At 38.6% G+C, this 20,620-nt stretch overlaps 1 protein-coding gene across 2 annotated transcripts; it reads right to left on the bottom strand.

The window, feature by feature from the left end:
* Positions 1–4,338: 4,338 nt before the first annotated feature.
* Positions 4,339–19,609, bottom strand: nr2f6b (nuclear receptor subfamily 2, group F, member 6b). 2 transcript variants are annotated; one of them, XM_077202710.1, is made up of 5 exons: positions 18,407–19,609; positions 16,869–17,218; positions 14,607–14,701; positions 13,903–14,478; positions 4,339–6,135 (listed from the first exon to the last, which is right to left on the bottom strand). In XM_077202710.1, exons 2-5 carry the CDS (start codon positions 17,135–17,137, stop codon positions 5,861–5,863), a joined length of 1,215 nt encoding a protein of 404 aa, XP_077058825.1. In that variant the 5' UTR covers positions 17,138–17,218; positions 18,407–19,609; the 3' UTR covers positions 4,339–5,860. The 2 variants fall into 2 exon arrangements, with proteins under 2 accessions (XP_077058825.1, XP_077058826.1); XM_077202711.1 differs by having other exon boundaries at positions 17,297–18,642.
* Between the last annotated feature and the right edge of the window lie 1,011 nt (positions 19,610–20,620).

The following is a 20,620-nucleotide window of genomic DNA, read 5'->3' as shown; positions in this document are numbered from 1 at the left end:
AAATGATCATTTAGACGGAAGTGAATCAATCAAAACTAACTTTAGCTGGAACAAAACATTTTTCAAGAACCACTATAAAACCAAACCAATCTCTGTTACCTTAAATTATATGTTTATCTCTGTAAAGCTGCTTTGAAACAATCTACATTGTTAAAACCGCTATATAAATGAGGATGACTTGACTTGACCTGACTGACAAACTTTGTCCGATTATGTCCATTTTATATGAAATATCATGTGGTGCGACCATCAAGGAACTACCATTTTGGGACTTTTATGTTGTAAACTATTCAAAACACAGGAAGTCACATCATATACCAATTTACCAAGGACCCATGGAAGCCACAGCTTCACTACTTCCTGAACTTCAGCCAGACCTTTGTTTCCTGTCTGTCATTATTGGACAAACTGATTAGTCCAGGTGTGCCTGATTATTGTTACTGAGGCCAGGCACACCTGAATTAATCAGTTTGTCCAATAATGACAGACAGGAAACAAAGGGCTGGCTGAAGTTCAGGAAGTAGTGAAGCTGTGCATAAAGCCAATTCTCTTAAATAGGAAAAAAAATAAACCTTTGTAATGGTTATGCAGTTACCAAAGTTGGATGACATGTGGTATGACCTTAAAAGAAATATTAAAGTTATTTCTACAAATATATTTTTTTATTCTACATTTTATATTGACCTTTTGTGGAAAGTTAGCTTGTTTTGTTTAGGTGACCAATTATGTGCCTGTAAATTTTGACTGAATTTGAAAATATCATATGGTGTGACCAAATATCATGTGGTGTGACCACTGCAGACTGTTTTTCATGATAGATATATGTCCTAGATTGGCAGGTTTTGTGCTTTTATATTCAATTGATGGTTTATATACAAAAAGTACTTAGTATAATTTGGAATAGATTTTTATGCAATTTGGGATTTTTTTTTAAATATATTTCAGACGGTTTATGTTTACTCTTTGTACAATATGAGAAAAATGCAACAAGAAAAAATTGTAGCATGTAAGTTTAGTTTAGTAATTATGCATTTATTAGTAATGTATTTATTATTGCCTATTTATTTATTTATTTATTTAAAACTATTTTAATCTATTTTACCAGATGCCAAGTGAAGTAAAAATTCTGACCCTGCAGGAAGAGTGGAGTACCTTGCTAGGATAAGAGTGAAATATTATTACAGTTTAAAATACCTGGTTTCTATGTTAATATATATAGTAAACTGTAATTTATTCCTGTGATCAAAGGTAAATTTTCAGCATCATTACTCCAGTCTTCAGTGTCACATGATCCTTCAGAAGTCATTCTAATATAATGATTTGCTGCTCAAGAAACTTGATTATTATCGATGCTGATCTATGCTCTAGATCTAATGCTCAATTTCCGGATTGAGGATTTTAGTTATACTTCTTTTCTTACTACTGGAAATTGTGGAAACAGTGATAAATTTTATATGTCAGGATTATTTGATGAATAGAAAGTTCAGAAGAACAGCATTTATTTTAAATAGAATCTTTTGTAACATTCTAGCCTAAATATCTTTACTGTAATTTTTGTATCAATTTAATTTGTCCTTGATTAATAAAAGTATTAATGACTTAAAAACAAAAACTATTGAACTCAAATGTTACATATATACAATATTTGTATTTATATCTATAACATTATTATTTGTTAGAAAGAAATTCTAAGTAAAGATTAAATGAAATGGTGCACTTATGTTTGCGATGTGATTTTTATTAAAAAAAAAGTTTATAAAATGTTTGTGTTCAGGAAAATTCTGTGAATTTTGTATAAAATTTGGTTTAAATCTATTTTTGTATAAAATGCATTGTTCATTGATCTCTTTAAATAGATTTTTAGTAAGGTCTTCGTTGTCATTTGGAGTGACCACTCATCATGTGGTGCGACCAATAAAAGCAATCTCTGTGTTAAATTTAAAATAAAATATCTTATTTCTGTGGCTGAAATATGAATCACTGATAAAGTATGCTTAAGTGAATGATATTTTTAAAACATTTTTATCAGTTTTATGTGATTTACAGGAAAAATGAGTCTGTTAACTAGACTTAAGGCGGCAACTCTAAAATTATAGAACAAAAAGTGTGATAATTATTTACAAAAACTTAAAGAAATGCAAATACTTTGTTTCTAAACACTTTAACTACTAAGAACTTGTAAAAAAAAAATTCAAGCATGTTAAGGAAATTAATTAATTTTAAGATAAATCATGGTCACACCACATGACATTTTTTAAGGCTATGGCCAATTTATCTAGATGAAGAAACACTAAAATCACTTGAATTAAATTTTTTATATGAATTTATGTGTACACAACATCCTTAATGTTTGAACAATTGAAACAGGTATTATTATTTTTGTATTTTAAAATTGGCCTGATGAAAATCCTTATACGTCATTGACCCATGTGACAGCCAGCGGCGCACATTATCAGCAAGGCCAAAAATAACATAGACAATAAAATACATAATAATAAATAACCGAGGAGTCAAGGACTTTCTCTTCTTCCGTATTAGAAACGGTGTTCTGAAATATTTCGGTGTCTGGGATTTTCGGTAACAATGAATATTCACGAGTTTCCTGTTTTGTGTTAAAGCACCACTGGAAATCAGTGCACGCTCTTCGGGTCACAGAAACAGTTTTCGGTAACGTAATTGCGTTTCAGCGTCGAATGAAGTCAAGTTTCTTTTTTTTTCTTTTTTTTTATATAAATGTTTATGTACGCTCAATTGTTTGTAGGCTACTTTGTGTCGTGACATAATTTAATGATTAGGCTACAGCCACTGGAAAATGGCCTGTGTTACGCTCCGAGTAAAAACGAGACGCCAGCACCTGCCACCGACGTTTTTGTTTGTTTGTTTGTTTGTTTGTTTGTCTGTTTTAATTATATAGGCCACTTCTGTTTTGCTGTGATGGTCTTTTAAAATAGTTTCATTTGATAACTTGTATGAATACATGTGGTGGCATAATAAAGTTTTGCTCATTCCCTTTTGCTTTACTCAGTTGATAGCCTGCATAACTTCAACCAGCTTGGTACTAAAACAAAATGAGAAATGTTGCTTTTCTTTTTAATTATTAATATTTGAAAAACTTCAAAAGTCAGTGTGGTATGTCTAGAATTTTCTTTATAAGGGAACGTTTTGTTTTCCCTCACTTATAAAAACTGATAAACCCATGTTTATTATAAAATTTATGAATGTATTCTGACGACGAGAAATCTATTGAACGTGCACTTGTAGTGTACTTCAAATTTCAAAAATATATTTTTAGACCACACTTTCATAAATGTTTAATACACTAAGGTACATTTTAAAAACGTGCACTTTTTAAGGTTTAATTTAAAAAAAAAATTTGAATTATGTTTTAATCATATTTTGTCATGATTTAAATAAGGGGTAGACTATGTACAGTTGAGACACCTTAAATAACTTGCGTGCCCAGCATGCAAAAGCTGTGATTTTTGCTGTGCACATGTGTATTAGTGTCCTCTTTGATCATGGGAAATTTTAACAACGTAAACATATCCGATCCGAAGATATCGGCAAAGTTTTTTTTCTAAGATAAGTCTACTTCACGATGCACTGTCCACAATGAATAGCTTATTATCCTTATGTGACTGTTAAATGTAACTGGTGTCATCATAAATGTTATTCTGTGCCCTAAAAACTGGCATATTTCATGGTATTGTGTCATGCAAGATCATTGCAAAATCTAGAGAAATGTGCGAGGTGGCCAGCGGGGTATGGTTGAGACACACGTGTAAGTTATCTGTACCCCCGATAGATTTCTATTAAGAAACACACTGTTTAGTTGTTCAGTGTTATGATAACAGGTTTAACGTCGTCATTAGCCAGCATAGGACGCAAATGAAAATAAAATTTGTGTGTATTATTAATAAATATATTAAATATATTGTTGCTGTTTTATATATTTTAACCAGTGTCTATTTTTGTGTGAAAAATCAAAACGCAAAAAGTGTCTCACTGTATTCAGTCTACCCTACACTTATTTTTATGTGTTGACTGATATACTAAAGTAAATAGGCTACTTGATTTGAAATTTGCAAGTAACATGCAGTTAAGTGTCTGAAAACACTACATTTATTTTGCAATACATTTTTTTTTAATTATATAATTTCCATTCTAAGTACTCATTTTAAAAGTATGCTAAAGTGCACTTCTTATTCAAAAGGGTATGCTTTTATTAAACCGGAAGTATTTTACCAGTAAAGCAAATGTGTATAGATTTCTGCAGTTTCACTAATCATGGAAATACAGTAGTCTTACAATTCAGAAGAAAAGTTGGACCAAATATCATTTTCTCTTGTTTGCAGTTTGTTTATTTTACTTTTTTTTCAATACACTGCTGAAAATGCAACTGTCTTCCTAAATAAGAGCTTATTTGTTTATCATTGATTTTTATTTTTAATATGCAAAAATACTGGATACTTCCCACAGTCAGCAATGTAACATTTTGTACCGTTTTTTTTCCACCCCAATGAAAAACTCAGTAGATCTGTTTAAATAGGACAAGATATGGTCTATGTTTTGGAATAGCATACTACCATACCACTCATAATATTTCTCAGTATATAGTATGTATATTGTGCATAATGTGTAATACCTGGATGACCATTTGCCAACGTATACATGCAGAACACACAGCACAGAATACTATATTCCACAATGCAGTGTATCATATTTGGATGATAAACATGCAATATGATGAGGTCATGTGACAACAATTGGAATAGTGCTGTTCAGAACACGTAAGGTTGCATGTTTCATACTGTTTGACATAGTATTTAACATAAAGCAGTATACAGTAGTGTGCAGTTTGCAGTAGCAATGTGCCCGAAGCCTAAATTCGGGAAGGAATAGAAAATGAATAATACATTCTACGGAGCCCATAAAGGGACATGTAAGGCTTTTACATTACAGTACATCAGATTTCACTTATCATGTAAAGATAGTAAGGCGAGATGACTGACAGGATGATTGCATAGGATTTGTTGCTCAAGAGATTCTGAGCGTTACTGACAAATATCTTATCTTGTAAAATGTGTGTTCAGTACCTCTACTCCCTATACATGGAATACGATGGATCACGATTTTGAAAGTTAAAGTAAAAAAGCAAACACGCGTTCAAAAGCGATTCCAGTACCCTGTGAATTGCTCTCTGATGCCCGCAAATTATGTAGGCCTACAATTTTAATTACCCAACTATAATTGCGAGGGGAACTCAAAAGTATTTAAATATGTTTTCCTCCTATCTCATTTTTTTTCATCATCATGTCCTTTTAGGGGCTCCAGAATGCATAATTTCCTTTCTGAACATAGTATTCGGCTTCAGGCACATTCCTATAGTTTGCAGTATGCAAGTATTCCATTCTAAACATAGCCATTGACTGTTCACCATTGATTTTTCAAGTATATATATCCCAACATTTCAGTCTGTTACAAAGATTCTTAAAGTACATCTACACTAATTCACTACAGTCTCAAAAGAGAAGAAGCTAGCCTATTATAAACTCTTCTTTAAAACTCTGGATCTGTGTCACATGTCAGCGGACTTCTTCATAATCAGCCTTTTGTTCATCATTCATCTTGTCAAATATTTTTGACAGACTTTGTTGATGCTCATGATGTGAAACATAAGGTATCCTGGTACTGAATGGCTCAATTTAACTGCATAGGAACATATTTGTCATCCTCTTTTAGTCATACACTATATACAAATTCAACAAAACCAGCAACACAACATCTATCCACACAGTTACTGCGGAATCATGGGAGCAGCCTGAGATTGGACATGGGAACAAGTTCTCTGATTGTTCATCTACTGTCCAGGTGCGTATGGCCAGCTGATGGAGCTTCCAGAGAGCTGCATGTCCCGGATAAGCGTCTCGATTGGCGTCTTGCCTACCAGCCGCATGAAGAAGAGTTGAGAGATGAGGTTGGCGGGAACGGCTCTCAGGGCAGGCAGTCGCAGCAGGAGTCGGCCGAAGCGTTGGGGCTGACCTGGATACTGTATGCGCTCGTACTCGGTCAGGGCTACCTGTGCTTTCTCCTGCAGGCTCTCGATGTGCGCCGGATCTGATAGCCCACATGCGTCTAAAGAGGAACAGAGAGTTTACAACACAGCTGTAAGTGAAATAACAGTAAACAGTGAGCGCAATGGACATTTGCCATTGTTATTTTCTCTTTTACAAAGATAAGCTTAAAAAAACAACACTTGGCCTTACTGGGCCTCTTAACTTTTTGGAAATCAGTTTGTGAAGAGTGACTTTTAGCATGTTGCTATGCCTGTACTAACATGTTCTGAGGGCTTTTAGCATGTTGCTATGCCATTACTAAAGTGTTATGAATGGTTATAGCATGTTGCTATGCCTTCACCTTTACTAAAATGTTCTGAGCTTTTAACACGTTGCTATGCCTTTACTAACATGTTCGGAGGTTTGAGCATGTTGCTATGCCTTTAATAAAGTGTTTTGAGGGCTTTTAACATGTTGTTATGCCTTTACTAAAGTGTTATGAGGGCTTTTAACATGTTGCTATGCCTTTACTAACATGTTCTGAGGGCTTTTAGCATGTTGCTTTGCCTTTACTGACATGTTCTGAGCATTTAACACGTTGCTATGCATGTACTAATAATAATAATAATAAGTTTTATTTATATAGCGCCTTTCCAGAGCTCAAGGACGCTTTAAAATAGACAAGCAACAATAAAGGCAGAGGACAGAGACAGCAGACAAAACAACAGTAGGTAGATAGTGTAGGTACAGAAAATGAGAAATTAGAAAAAAAAATATTTAATAATAAAAAAATTCCAGTACAACTTAAGAGTTATGACATTCAGCAAATAAATGAGTTTTGAGCATGGATTTGAATTCAGAGAGAGTGTTAACAGAACAGAGTGATCGGGGTAGAGAGTTCCATATTTTGGGTGCTACAACACTGAATGATCTGCCCCCCATCGAAACAAGGCGATGCCGAGGGACGACGAGAAGGCTAGAGTCGGAGGATCGTAGAGAGCGAGTCGGTGCGTAGGGGTGAAGCAGATTACAGAGATAGGGGGGAGCCAAGCCGTGCAGAGATTTAAAAGTGAGAAGGAGAATTTTGAATTTAATACGGTAAGCCACGGGAAGTGATATGTGCAGAACGCTTGGTGTGGGTGAGTATTCTGGCAGCAGAGTTTTGAATGTATTGCAATTTGGAAATGGAGCTAGCAGGAAGGCCAAAAAAAAGTGCATTGCAGTAATCGAGACGTGATGTGATAAATGCATGGATGACAGTTTCAGCGTCTGAGATAGTGATGAAGGGACGGAGCTGAGCGATGCGGCGTAGATGAAGGAATGCTGATTTAGTGATAGAATTAATGTGAGAATGGAAAGATAGAGAGGAGTCAAAGATTACACCAAGACTTTTAACAGTACTAGATGGTTTGATATGAGAGCCAGCGAACTCACAGGTGAAGTTAGTAGGAATTTTGTTAGTGAGTGACGGAGGTCCGGTAAAGATAAACTCAGTTTTATCCATGTTAAGTTTTAAAAAATTTGAATGAAGCCAATCTTTTATTTCATGCACACAAGCAGAGATTTTGTCAGTTGTGATAGATAGAGTCGATGTACAGGTAGTATATAATTGAATGTCGTCAGCGTAAAAATGATAATTAAAACCATGACGGCGGAGGATCTGACCAAGAGGTATTATATAAATTATAAATAGTAATGGCCCTAAAACGGATCCCTGTGGGACAACTTGCTTCAGGGGGACAGTAGATGAACGAAAATCTTGAACTGAAATGTAGAACTGTCTATCAGAGAGATAGGAAGAAAACCAAGAAAGAGCAGCACCAGAAATACCCACATCCAAAAGGCGAGAAATGAGTAGTTGATGGGAGACAGTATCGAAGGCAGAGCTGAGGTCCAGCAGCAGGAGCATAGACAGAGAACCTGAGTCAGCAGAGAGAAGCAGATCATTGAGTACCTTAACTAGTGCCGTTTCAGTACTATGTAGAGGGCGAAAACCAGATTGAAGAGGATCAAAAAGCTTATTTTCGACTAGAAAAGACTGAAGCTGGGAGGCAACAGTACTTTCTAGTAATTTAGCCATGAAGGGTAGATTTGAAATAGGACGATAGTTGGATAATACTGAGGGATCAAGGTTGTTGTTTTTTTAGAACAGGGGTAACAGCAGCAGTTTTGAGTGGCAGAGGGAATGAAGCAGAGGTAAGAGATGCATTGGTGAAGTGAGAAATAGGTGCAGAGATAACTGAATGGCAGAGTTTCAGAAGAGGAGTAGGAGCAGGGTCAAGACGACAAGATGAAGGGTTGGATTTCAAGATTAACTCAGAGACAGAAAAAGGAGTAGTCAGAGAAAAGTAAGACAGGGACTGTCCAGATTGGTTCGGCAGATAACTAATATTTGCAGCATCATTAGAGAGGCACTGGTTTACGGCATCTGTCTTTTCTAGCAGGTGAGTCATGAATGAACTACAGAGTTCATCAGAAGCTAGAGTATCAGGAGTTTGAGGTTTGGTGAGTTTGTTTATTGTGTTAAATAATGCTTTTGGTCTGTTACTTGATTTATTAATTGTGGCAGATACAAAACTAGAACGAGCCAAGTTCAGGGCCAATTTGTAATGTTTAAGATGTTCAATAAAAGCTAAATAGTGAACAGTCAGGCCAGTACTAACATGTTCTGAGGGCTTTTAGCATGTTGCTATGCCATTACTAAAGTGTTATGAATGGTAATAGCATGTTGCTATGCCTTCGCCTTTACTAACATGTTCTGAGCTTTTAACATGTTGCTATGCCTTTACTAACATGTTCGGAGGTTTTAGCATGTTGCTATGCCTTTAATAAAGTGTTTTGAGGGCTTTTAACATGTTATGCCTTTACTAATGTGTTATGAGGGCTTTTAACATGTTGCTTTGCCTTTACTAACATGTAATGTGAGGTTTTAGCATGTTGCTATGCCTTTACTAAAGTGTTCTGAGGTTTTTTAGCATGTTGCTTTGCCTTTACTAACATGTTCTGAGGGCTTTTAGCATGTTGCTTTGCCTTTACTAACATGTTCAGGGAGGTTTTAGCCTGTTGCTATGCCTTTACTGAAGTGTTCTGAGGGCTTTAAGCATGTTGCTTTGCCTTTACTAAAGTGTTTTTTGGGTTTTTAGCATGTTGCTTTGCCTTTACTAACATGTTCTGGGAGGTTTTAGCATGTTGCTATGCCTTTACTAAAGTGTTCTGAGGGCTTTTAGCATGTTGCTTTGCCTTTACTAACATGCTTTAAAGAGGTTTTAGCATGTTTCTATGCCTTCACTAACATGTTCCGAGTGATTTTAGCATGTAGATATACATTTACAGTTATTTCATGCTGCTATGTGTTATCGTTAGAGGTTTTAGCATTGTTTGCATGTTTTACAATTACAAACATGTTCTAAGTGATTTACCATGTAGTTATGCAGTTATTTTGAATGGTTTTTACATGTTGCTGCTATGCCTTTTGTGATGTATCAATTCAAAAGAATACACGTGAGACGGAATGTCTGTCTTCTGACCACAACTTTACACTGTATTTTTTAATCTGCGCAAACGCGCGCCCCCAAACATTTCCAACATTCCCAGCACTACAGCTATGGAATCTCTACTCTCTCAAATGCAAAACTTGCAAGCATACAATACATCACATTACCCCCCTTTTTAAACAAAGGATCATTCAGATTCACCCTGAAACCCACAAAACATTATTGGCTTTACCAACAACTTAAGTTAAGTTTTTACTTACAAAAACAACATCAGAGAACAAAATAAGCATTGTATTTGTGTATAAGACTATAACAGTCCTATACCGTTGTGGTATTGCAATGGGTGTATGTTTCATGTATTACAGGTCAAAATGTTTTGGTGGTTTTCTACTTCTGGATGAGCGGCGTGGACTCTGAGCCACCCCTGTAACCCTTCCACAGTCCTCTTGAGAAGGCTCATGCACTGCTTTTTCCTCCTCTGGTGCACAGGGTTGAATCGGAGTGTCAGTCCCTGAGCAGTCAGTCTCTTTAACAAGCTCATCCTCTACAACCCGGGGTCTCAACTGGTCACCATGTCTCCTGAAAGTGACATCTGTGTCTCATTCTTGAACCTTGTAAACACTGGCCCGGTTTGCTTTACTATCACTCCTGGAATCCATTTGTTCCCTCCTCCTGTGGTGTTACGAAGGTACACAGCATCCTTTGCAGAAAAAGACCTCTCCACAGCACGTTGGTCATGATAGATTTTTTGCAGGTATTGCTTTCTGTGTACAGCGACAGTGACATCTGGATTAACAAAGTCCAGGCAAGTGTGCACATGTCTATTAAGAAAAAGATCTGCTTGCGATCTGCTGTAGTGCAGTTTGGAGTAGTGCGATACTGCATTAGGACAAGAGAGATCTTATCATCCAAGTCCATTGTTAAGTGTGCAAGTTTCTTTATTCCGCTTTTAAATGTCTGCACATACCTTTCTGCAAGGCCGTTGGTAGCAGGATGACCTGGCGCACTCGTTGAATGGAGAATCCCATTTAGCTGCAAGTTTTTGAACCCCTCAGACGTAAATTGTGTTCCATTGTTTTTTGACAATTTGCTCCGGAAGTCCGTTTGCCGCAAACAACCTCATCAGTCTTGCGATGGGAGGTTGTGAGGTGAGGTGAGACATTCTAAACACCTCCAGCCACTTTAAATATGCATCCACAAGTTTCATAAATGTGTGTCCTAGAAAAGGACCAGCAAAGTCTATGAGTAGTCTTTTCCAGCTTTGACCTGGAAATTTGCAAGGGTTTAACGGAACCTGACGTGGATCCTTTTGTTCCATCTGGCACGGCTCACAGGCTCTGCTAACCAGCTCCAGATCTGCATCCACTTTAGGACACCACACATACTTGCGGGCAAGAGTTTTCATCTCTTCACCGACATGCAGTTCTTTCAGCAAACTTTTTCTCAGTTTATCAACTATTATCACCCTGGTGCCCCAGAGCACGCATCCTCTCTCTGCAGACAATTCACATCTCTGTAAGTGGTAAGCTTTCAAACTTTCATCCACATCCATCAGTCCAACACTCAATGACATATTTCAGGACTTTGGATAACACATTGTCTCTGCTTGTTACACGCGTCACCTGGTCCACATTCAAGGGATAGTGCATTAGTGCATGAATATTTTCTGACAAGACGACTGTGCCCACATCAGTCGTGTCCGGCAGGGGAACACACAAAAGGCTGTCTACATTACTGTGTTTCTCTGAGGGACAGTATTCAATATGGTAGTCATAAGCTCAAAGGATGATTGCCCATCTTTGAATCCTGGCCACTGCCATGGTGGGTAGACCTTTATGCTCTCCGAACAATGTCAACAAAGGTTTATGGTCAGTCACAATCTTGAATTTCCTTCCCCACAAATATTGGTGAAATTGTTTTACCCCGAAGATGAGCGCCAACCCCTCTTTTCTATTTGTGAATACTTTTTCTCCGTAGGCGCCAGAGTTCGTGAGGCATAAGCCACGGGACGTTCTTCTCCAGTGGCCATGGTGTGTTGCAAAACAGCTCCAATCCCATAAGCTGAAGAATCGGAAGCTAAGGTGAGTGGTAGACTTGGATCATAATGTCCCAGAACCCTTTCGTTCGTTAGCAAGTATTTACATTTTTCAAAAGCTCTTTGCTCTGAATGCTTTCATTCCCATGATACATTATCTCTCAACAGTCTGTAGAGGGGAGCTGCCACTGTACTTTGGTTGGGCAAAACCAAATAATCCTCTGTGTGTGTAATGGTTAGCAGCTGTTTGGACTCATCATCAAGAAGAACCTGCAAGTACGCTGAAGCCAGGTCAACCTTAGAAAACACAGTTCCTCCAGTTAGTATAGCCATCAACTCCTCAATACATAGCTGCTTGATTCACAGTTAATTTATAGTCTCCACACAGTTTTATGGTTTTGTCTTTTTTTACCACCGGCACAACGGGTGCTGCCCATTCACTGTGTTTTACTGGCGTGATTATTCCAGCCTTCTCCAGTCGGTCCAGTTCAGCATCAACTTGAGCTTTCATGGAAAAAGGCAGAGGGCGTGATTTACAAAATCGTGGGGGAATTTCAGGATTCACCAGTATCTTTGCCTTAAGCCCACGGAGTGTGTCTAGTTCATCTTTGAACACCTCTGAGCACGAATCTAGTACCTCTTCAAAGGATTTTGCTTGATGCACTTGACTGACATGTTTCATTTTTTTTCCAGTTCAAGGTGAGTTTTTTTAGCCAATTTCTGCCACACAGAGCTAGCCCCTCCCCTTTTACTATTATTATTTTACTACTGCAAGCTTTTTTGATGTGGCCAGTTCTGCACAATTATGGCATTTTGCATCCTTGAAATGACATACCTGAGGGCTGTGATCTTTGCCATGACATCTATAGCACTTCTTCCCTCTCTGATCGATATATCTCGCTGCTTGCACATGCACTACACCCGAGCGTGAGTCAAGCCCTCTCAGCTGTTGTGTGTCTTTCTCTGCTGTCTCCATACTCAATGCGATCTCAAACACACGTACAAATGTCAAATAAGATTCGGACAACGGTCGCTGTTGGCAGGTTTAGTTTCAGATTCCACTTACGAAACGGTCACCCAATGCCTCGTCCAGCGTTGCTCCGAACTCACAGCGCACTATTTCAGCTCCGCTGCATATTCCTTCACCATCTCATCAGCTCTTTGATTGCAATGATTAAAATGGAATATTTCCGCAATCAGCAACGGCTTCAGCTCAAAATGATTCTTTAAAGTGTCCACAATGTCTTTGTAAAGACTTATCCTTTGGCTTCTCTGGTTGTACCAAGTTCCTTAGTAAACCGTAGTAAACCGTAGAAACAGGTTGCGACCCTGTTGAGTGTGATGGGAGCAACTACCTGTTGCTCCCATCACACTCAACAGGGTCGCAACCTGTTTCTCCTGGCGTATGTTGTTCGCCACGAAGAACTGCTCAAGCCGTTCAACATAAGCCGACCAAGACTGCTTTCGGAACAAACTCGCTTATTTTCCAATTAGCGCCATAATGTGGCACTTACATAAACAAAACTTTATCCTCGTCGCCAATTTTTCTGTGATGTATCAATTCAAAAGAATGTCTGTCTTTTGACCACAACTTTACTCTGTATTTTTTAATCTGCGCAAACGCGCACCCCTGAACATTTGCCAACATTCCCAGGACTATAGCTACGGAATCTCTACTGTCTTAAATGCAAAACTTGCAAGCATACAATACATCACACCTTCACTAACTTGTATTGAGGGGTTTTCGAATGATGCTTTGCGTTCACGTGTTAAATGATGTTATAACTTTTTGCTATACCTTTACTAACATGTTCTGAGATGTTTTAGCATAATGTTTTCTGAGGGGTATTAGCATGTTGCTATGTCTTTACTGAAAAGTTTTAGCAAATTGCTAAGCATTAAAAGGTTCTACTATTTTGCTATGTGGTTAAAAATGTTCTCAGTGGTTTTAAGCAAGTAGCTATGCAGTTTGTTGGGTGTTCGGGGGATTGCTATATGGTTACTCAAGTCAAAATTTCAGCCCAAAAGCTTCTGTGATTGTCATAGACATGGCTAAAAGCCTCTTGAGTGTGGCGAAAGGCAGCCGAAAATGGTAAGTTTAATAACCTACAATGTAATAGCACTCCTCTCAAAGGCAATGTTTGTGTAAATAGTCTGGGACAAGTCTAAACAAGTTAATTCAAATTTGTATCACTAAGTATAAACCGTAGTAATAGTTATGCATTACAATGAATATCTTGATTTAATAATGATTTTGGTGAGAATTCTACAAGACTGTACTTTTGGAATATATTTCTAACATGGGTTCATCACTCACCTGGTGAGAAAAGAGCGATGGCTTTCAGACAGCTGTATTCAGCAGAATCCACCTGCAGTCGAGCCAGTTTGTCCACCTGGTCCTGGAAGACCCGCACCTGGTCCATGAAGGACACGACGCGGTCAGCGGGCATGGGGGAGGAGTGAAAACCAGCTGCTGCTAGTAGTGGGGCCGTGTGCAGGGGCAGAGCCGATTGAGCAGCATTCAGGATGAACAGTTCACTCCAGCTGAGCCTCAGAAGGGCCACCTGGTCCGACACGGGCAGGTCAGGAAAGTACGGAATATTCCGGGCCCACTCTATGGTACTGAAGAGCAGTCGGGCTGCCAGCTCACATATATTGTCAATGCCCATGATGGAGCTGTTGGCTCCTGTGAGCTGCTGGCCGCACTGGGCTCCGTAGCGGCTGTTGGGGTACGGCTCTGCTCTCAGCAGCTGAGAGATGAGTTCAGACACTGGCTGACCATTATAGAAATCAGCACCTATGCCCGGACCTCCTCCAACATCACCGCCTGCTCCAACCATGGAGGCTGGGCTGATGCCTGCGTGTGAGGGAGGAATTCGACCACGCTGGACCGCTGGAAAATATAATAAAAAAATCCTACAAATTATAAACAAATAACTCCCTATTCTGTCAGGTATTTAGTAAAAATAAACAAGAACGTATTTACAATGTTTGCATTACACATATTACTGGTTTGCTGACCTTCTTTCCTCATACCGACCCGGAAGCACTTCTTCAGACGGCAGTACTGACACTGATTACGGTGGTGCTGATCAATCTGACACTCTCTGTTTGACCTGTGAAGGTAATTTAGATACCTTTGAGCCGAGAAAGTACACGAGATAACAAAGGGTAATTCAGATTTAGCACTTTTCCAAAGATAATGAGCGTTCAAGTATGTTTACTGAAAAATTATGTACTAAATCAGTACTTAAGTTTTTCCTCTGTGTTTTTCGCGTACAGACGACAACGTTATCAAAACGATTCCCATTCACACGGATCCACAAAAACGACTAAAAACGCTGTGTTCTACTGCCAGGCCAATAGTTGATGATGTCACTTTCTAAAGAAACACCATCTGTCTATAGACTGAATATGCGCATGCACATTTAACAAAATTTTTTGTAGTTTACACGGAGACGATAATGGTATTGTTTTCAAAAACTTTTAATCCCTATTTTAAAACTGCGTTTTCAGGCCCCCAAAACGTCATTGTCGTGTAAATGAAAGGCCAAAATGCATAAAGTTTTTAGTTGAAAACGGTGTTGTGTAGTCCTTTTTTCATTCTAGTACTATCCATTCCTGATATGGAAATTTTGAGTAAAGGCATATCTTGGGAATATTGTTATATTGAGACTTGACATAACTACACAAAACAATCTAAAGTATATATCAGCTTCACTGTATTTATATCAGCTTCACTGTAATTTAAGACACAATCACCTTTATGAATGAAAGATTAAATTCATTATCTTGGATTGTATAACTGTCTCCCAATTAATTGTCACAATCCCTAAAACTAATACAACTGCATAAGTAAATTTACAAGATTGTTGGGTTTTTTTTAGACAAGAGTAACTTGCCTGTACTAAATATTGATGAAAAATACATCTTTTGTCATTGCTCAAAAGATACAAATTCTAACTCTAATAGAAACTAATAAATAAAACTATTTCAGTAGCCGGTTGTAATCCAACCTGAATGTATTGCCCGTTTTGTGAGTTAATCTCTGTCCTTCATGAGCTGTCATGTGTGAAGAGCTCTCAAGTGATTCTCAGGTAAATTATCAGTCGTATAACCTTGGTACAAACACAAAGGACACAGTTCTATTCATTCATTCCAAAAGTTCCCATGGCAGCAGGGCTAATGTTAGATCTGCTGTAAGAGACCAATTACACACAACATGCAAAATTGTGTTTCGACAGCCATGTATATATGTAATGGCTGGGTAATTTTTTTTTGGTGGAAATGGAAATGTAGCATGTTGCTATTACATGTTGCTCGGAACAACACAGTCTTTTCGATTTTGATTTTCAGTTAAATTTTCAGTTGGTTTGCAAAAATTCTGATTTCATTAACTGTTGGTGATTGATTCACTGGTGGACACTGTTGTTTTTTCATACATCTGAACTCTGCTCAACTTTGTCGCATCGCAGTTTCTGTCACCTAAAAAATCCAGTTTAAAATGACTTGCGGGTTCTTTGTCATTGTCAGTATTAGTGCTCATCAATGAGAGATAGCTTGGCTGCGTCCGAAATCGCATACTCTCTTGAGTAGGTACTTCTTTTGAATAAGTAATTACATTATCTGTTCTACAGTATGAATGTAATCTGGACATACTACATTCGCCATGTTGTCATTATAATGTGACCTAGCAGCATCAGTTGCATTGCTTCACTGCCATTCATAAATCCTTTCCTGTCGCCTGCTTTTGCCTACTAGTACTCAGAATTCTTTCACCTACTATATAGTAGGGAAGTTAGTCGATTTTGGATGCAGTCCTTGTATGACTAGTCGTTTGCTGTGTTGTACCTAGTTTGGACAAGATGTAAGTGACCTGACTGGTCAAATACAATTGTGCTCAAGTAAGAAAGGATGCAATGTGAAATCAAATCCTCTTTACTTGCCGAAAATGGCCTAAATATTAGTACTTATTACTTGATTAACATATAACATGATCACTTTATTTATTCATCTCCTCTATTACAGGCTCTACATAATGAGTGTGTTAATGTTCACCTACATACACTCTAATTTTAATGTCAGTAAGAGGTTAACAGAGTTCACAGAAAGTTCAGCCAAATTCCTTTGCTGAGCTACATCTGGAAACTGAGCGTGTGATAGACTGTTGTGTCTTACCAGTCAAAAATCAGTTAAGGGGAATTCCATTTATGTGGGAAAACATGAACCTGTTTGCTTAACAATGGAAGACAGCTTGATAGATAATGCATCTATGTTTCTCACCTGCAAGTGTAGTTGAGGTTGCGTCTGATGCTCCTTTTAAAGAAACTCTTGCACCCTTCGCAGGTGAAAACGCCATAGTGCTTGCCGCTGGATTTGTCTCCACACACACCGCAGTCCACCACGCAGGCCTTGTCCTCCTCGCCACCTTCCACGTCGCTGTTCCCTGCCCGGGGCGAGCTCCCCTCCTCCTCCCCCCGCAGGTAACCTTTCTCAGCGAGTCCATTAGCGCTGCCGTTGGGGTTGGCCCATCCCCCGCTCACCATGGCCATCTCTGTGTACACCAGCAGGAACTGCTTGAGAAACCTTCCCGCGTCGAGAATTCAGAGCCGCCCAGAGCGAATCCCTTTAAGCTGCAGACAGTAAGCCGAACAAGTCAGTCTTGGAGGAAAAACACGTTTAACAGCACTCTGAAGACCTCCAAGGCTTACCAGGCTGACATGTTATTGCCGCCAAATGTCATATCAAAATCCAGGGAGGGGAGCGCTCATCCCTGTTGCTTTTCTTCATGTCCTCTAACCACAAAACCTCTGAAGATCTCAAGATCCCTTTGATTCAATGAGCACTTCAGAGTTGGATAGCTCACCTCGCCATTTTCGCAAGAAATGATAAATTACACATAAACACACCCAGACTTCGGGGAAAAAGACAAGCTCATCCACATGCTGCACAGCTCGGAGACGTGGATAAAATGAAACTCCTTCTCAGCTCGCAGCCACTGTGACATTTCACTAGGAAAACCTAGTCGACATGCCCCCTAGTAACCAACAAGTTAAACCAGTTCCTTCTGTGCTGAGAAACACATCGTTGTGTTTAGAAACATTACGGGTATTACAGGTCAAATGGGTATGTTTGGCTCAACCTGCCAGTGTTATTTGTATTCATTTGTTTTAATCACCAACAGAAGAAAAATCACTTAGCATCTCGATAGTTTCCACTAATCTCAAAAGTCTCTTCTCCAGAGTTTCAGAAGAGTTCCTCAAAAGAGTTCTCTGAAGATACCAAAGTCTTTGAACTCAAACATTTCTCATTAAATTCTTCCGAGACCATGTTAACTGAGATATCAACATCCATTTTATAGATTTAACTGTGTTGTCTAATTTGTGTCTACTTTTACTTTCCCTAAGGGTTGGGAGAAACATCTGAGAGTTGATAACTGAGAACTCCAGTCCCCTGAGCTATGAAAGATAACATAAACATAAAGAGCAATAAAAAGACCATCTGGGGTTATCTAAACTTCATACAATCCAAAAGAGACTGCCTCCTTTAAACTGCTAGTGAATAGTTGATTTCCAAACAGCAATAAACCACAATGCCAAACATGCAGACAGCAACCTCGGTAATGATAAACAGAACTCAGCCCCCACCCTTCTCCTCAAGGATCAAAGTTCAAGAAAGTTCCTTGGTCTTTCTCGTTGTTAAACAACACAATCCAGAATGCTCTTTGAACTTGCTTCTCACTGTAGAGAAGGAAGCACCTTTTGACCATGCAGAGGAAAGTCTTACACACTGTGCAAATACGACAGAGAGTCCTTCCGTACCTTGTTTCGTCAGTGCCGGTTCGTCCAGCCGTATGGTCTACGGGGCCTCAGCATTTCCAGGAACTGATCCGAAGCTCTTTCAGCCGTCTGCCACTTCCCATCCCCTGCTTTTCTCCATTCATCAGTAAATCATGAGATCCAACAGTCAGGAGAGACAGCTGACCCGAGTGTCTGTGGTGACTGGCCAACAAACCTTGCACTGTTCTCTCTCTCACTCTCTCTCTCTCTCTGAGTAGTGGCGGGTGAGCGAGCGTGTGCCTGTGTGTTCAGGGATTTGACACTGCTATTCAAGCCCTCTGGTTGCCATGGTGCCGCCGGCCTTATAAGGGTAATAGAGTCAAAGAGCAGTGAGTGGGCTGTAGCCACTCTACACAAACAACCAGGAATGTGTTACCACACACACACGGTTAACCCCTCAAGGGATGACCATAGGTAAACTCAGCATGCATCTTAGGATAGTGAAGACTTCCTAAGTGAAGATCTCAACATCAAAAGGTAATGATAAGGTGTGTTAGAGTGATTAAAATCAAATTACATGACAGACTACAGACAAATATTTTATTTTAAAGCTTGTTTTTTCACTGCAGAAAGTTACTCCCCAAAGTTACTCAGCTTGGACAGTGTCAAAAAAACAAAAAAACATGCAGACCCTGTATTTCATCTTATTTCACCAATCATAACCTAATATTATCAAAGAAGTCTTTATTTTATATAGATGTATTCTGGGAGAGTACTTTGTACTGAGCAGCTGTAAATGTGGTGTATTTGTGCAGTGAAGAGCTTAGAGCTGATTTGTTAATCTGATTTAGAGCTTTTTTAGATCACTCTCTGAGGAGGAAGCTCACGGAAATATTTTGGTTTTCTCATCTGATTGTTTTGGCTTTTACCCTGCTGAGAAAACTGAAGCTGGTTTTGGTTTGTCTAGCTGGTTTCCAAGCCTGACCTGGTGTCAAAACTCTCCTAAAACCAGCAAACAGGGTTGTGAAATGTCAGATGGTACAAACCAAAGTTTTTTTTTTTTTTACTTGATTTTATAAATCATTTTAATAATTTATTTATCTTTGACACTCTTGAATTACTTCTTTATGATACAGTATATTATAATATAAATTGATGCTATTACTTTGTATTGATGCTATTTTGTCATTTTCCAAGTCACGTTTATTCTTTTTAATCATTTAAAAATTTGTATCCTACAAATTTCAAATGGCACCTTTTGAGCCTTTTCTTCTCTGCTCTCTTTGCTGTGTTTGTTTTCACTCTGTGTTTCCAGGTTTCTGGGGTTGAATTGTTGATCTTTGATCCGGAATACAGCCTCTCCTGGAGTCTCTCTTTCCAACATACAAAAGGCAATATATATCTCAGATTATCATAGATCATTTACCTAGTACATTTATGCGCACATTGGAACATCCAGTCATAATTTCAGCCCTTTTAAATAAATAAGTTAAATCTTTAAATTGTATTCTGCCCTTAATTCTTTCCTTTTATCATCTGTATTATAGTATTGGCGTCTACAAAGGTTTTATTCTTATCAGATTTTTCAGGGAAAAGCTTAGTTTCAACGATGCTGTGGCCTCACAACATTAATAGCCCAGACAGTCTGAGCTCTTGGTTCAGGTGTTGAGGAATGTGGTAAGTGGGTTTAAACTTTAACCATTTCATAGGTGCAAAACCATTTGCCCGAGCAACACACAAACACACACTGAAATCGGCATCTATTAGCGTCATGGTGCTCTCTGACCCATACTAGAGGTCTGTCTCCTGATGTTATGGGACCTTTGACCTTAACAGAGAGACTGAGCGTCAGACACTGACCAGCACGCCGCAGCAGGCCGTACAGGAACATCTGCTAGGGCCCCAGCGGAGCACGGCAGGGCCAAGAATCAACATCCTCCACCCTGAGAAAAACAGAGAAAACTGCCCTCATTCGGTGGGAAAGTCACACTTGAGCAATTGTTATTCAAATAAGTTGACCTCGGTATTGATTATAAGGTTTTTAAAGATGTGTTGCACCAACTAAATATTTAGTCCAGTGTTCCTCTAAACAAAGGTGGAATAATTAAAATAATACTTGATTATGTTCCTATAGAATCTATAAAAGTATCACCTTGTCAAGCACTTAACGCACAAGTAAAGGCATATACTAAATTTTGAACAAAAAAATGTAATTGTGAATCTGTAAAATACAATCAATTTAAATAAAATGTAGAG

The sequence above is a fragment of the Siphateles boraxobius genome, unplaced genomic scaffold, assembly GCF_051911475.1.
Source record: "Siphateles boraxobius isolate OS27281-9 unplaced genomic scaffold, OSU_SipBor_1 5, whole genome shotgun sequence".
NCBI classification, from domain to species: domain Eukaryota; kingdom Metazoa; phylum Chordata; class Actinopteri; order Cypriniformes; family Leuciscidae; genus Siphateles; species Siphateles boraxobius.
This window is presented reverse-complemented; position numbering and strand designations above follow the sequence as displayed.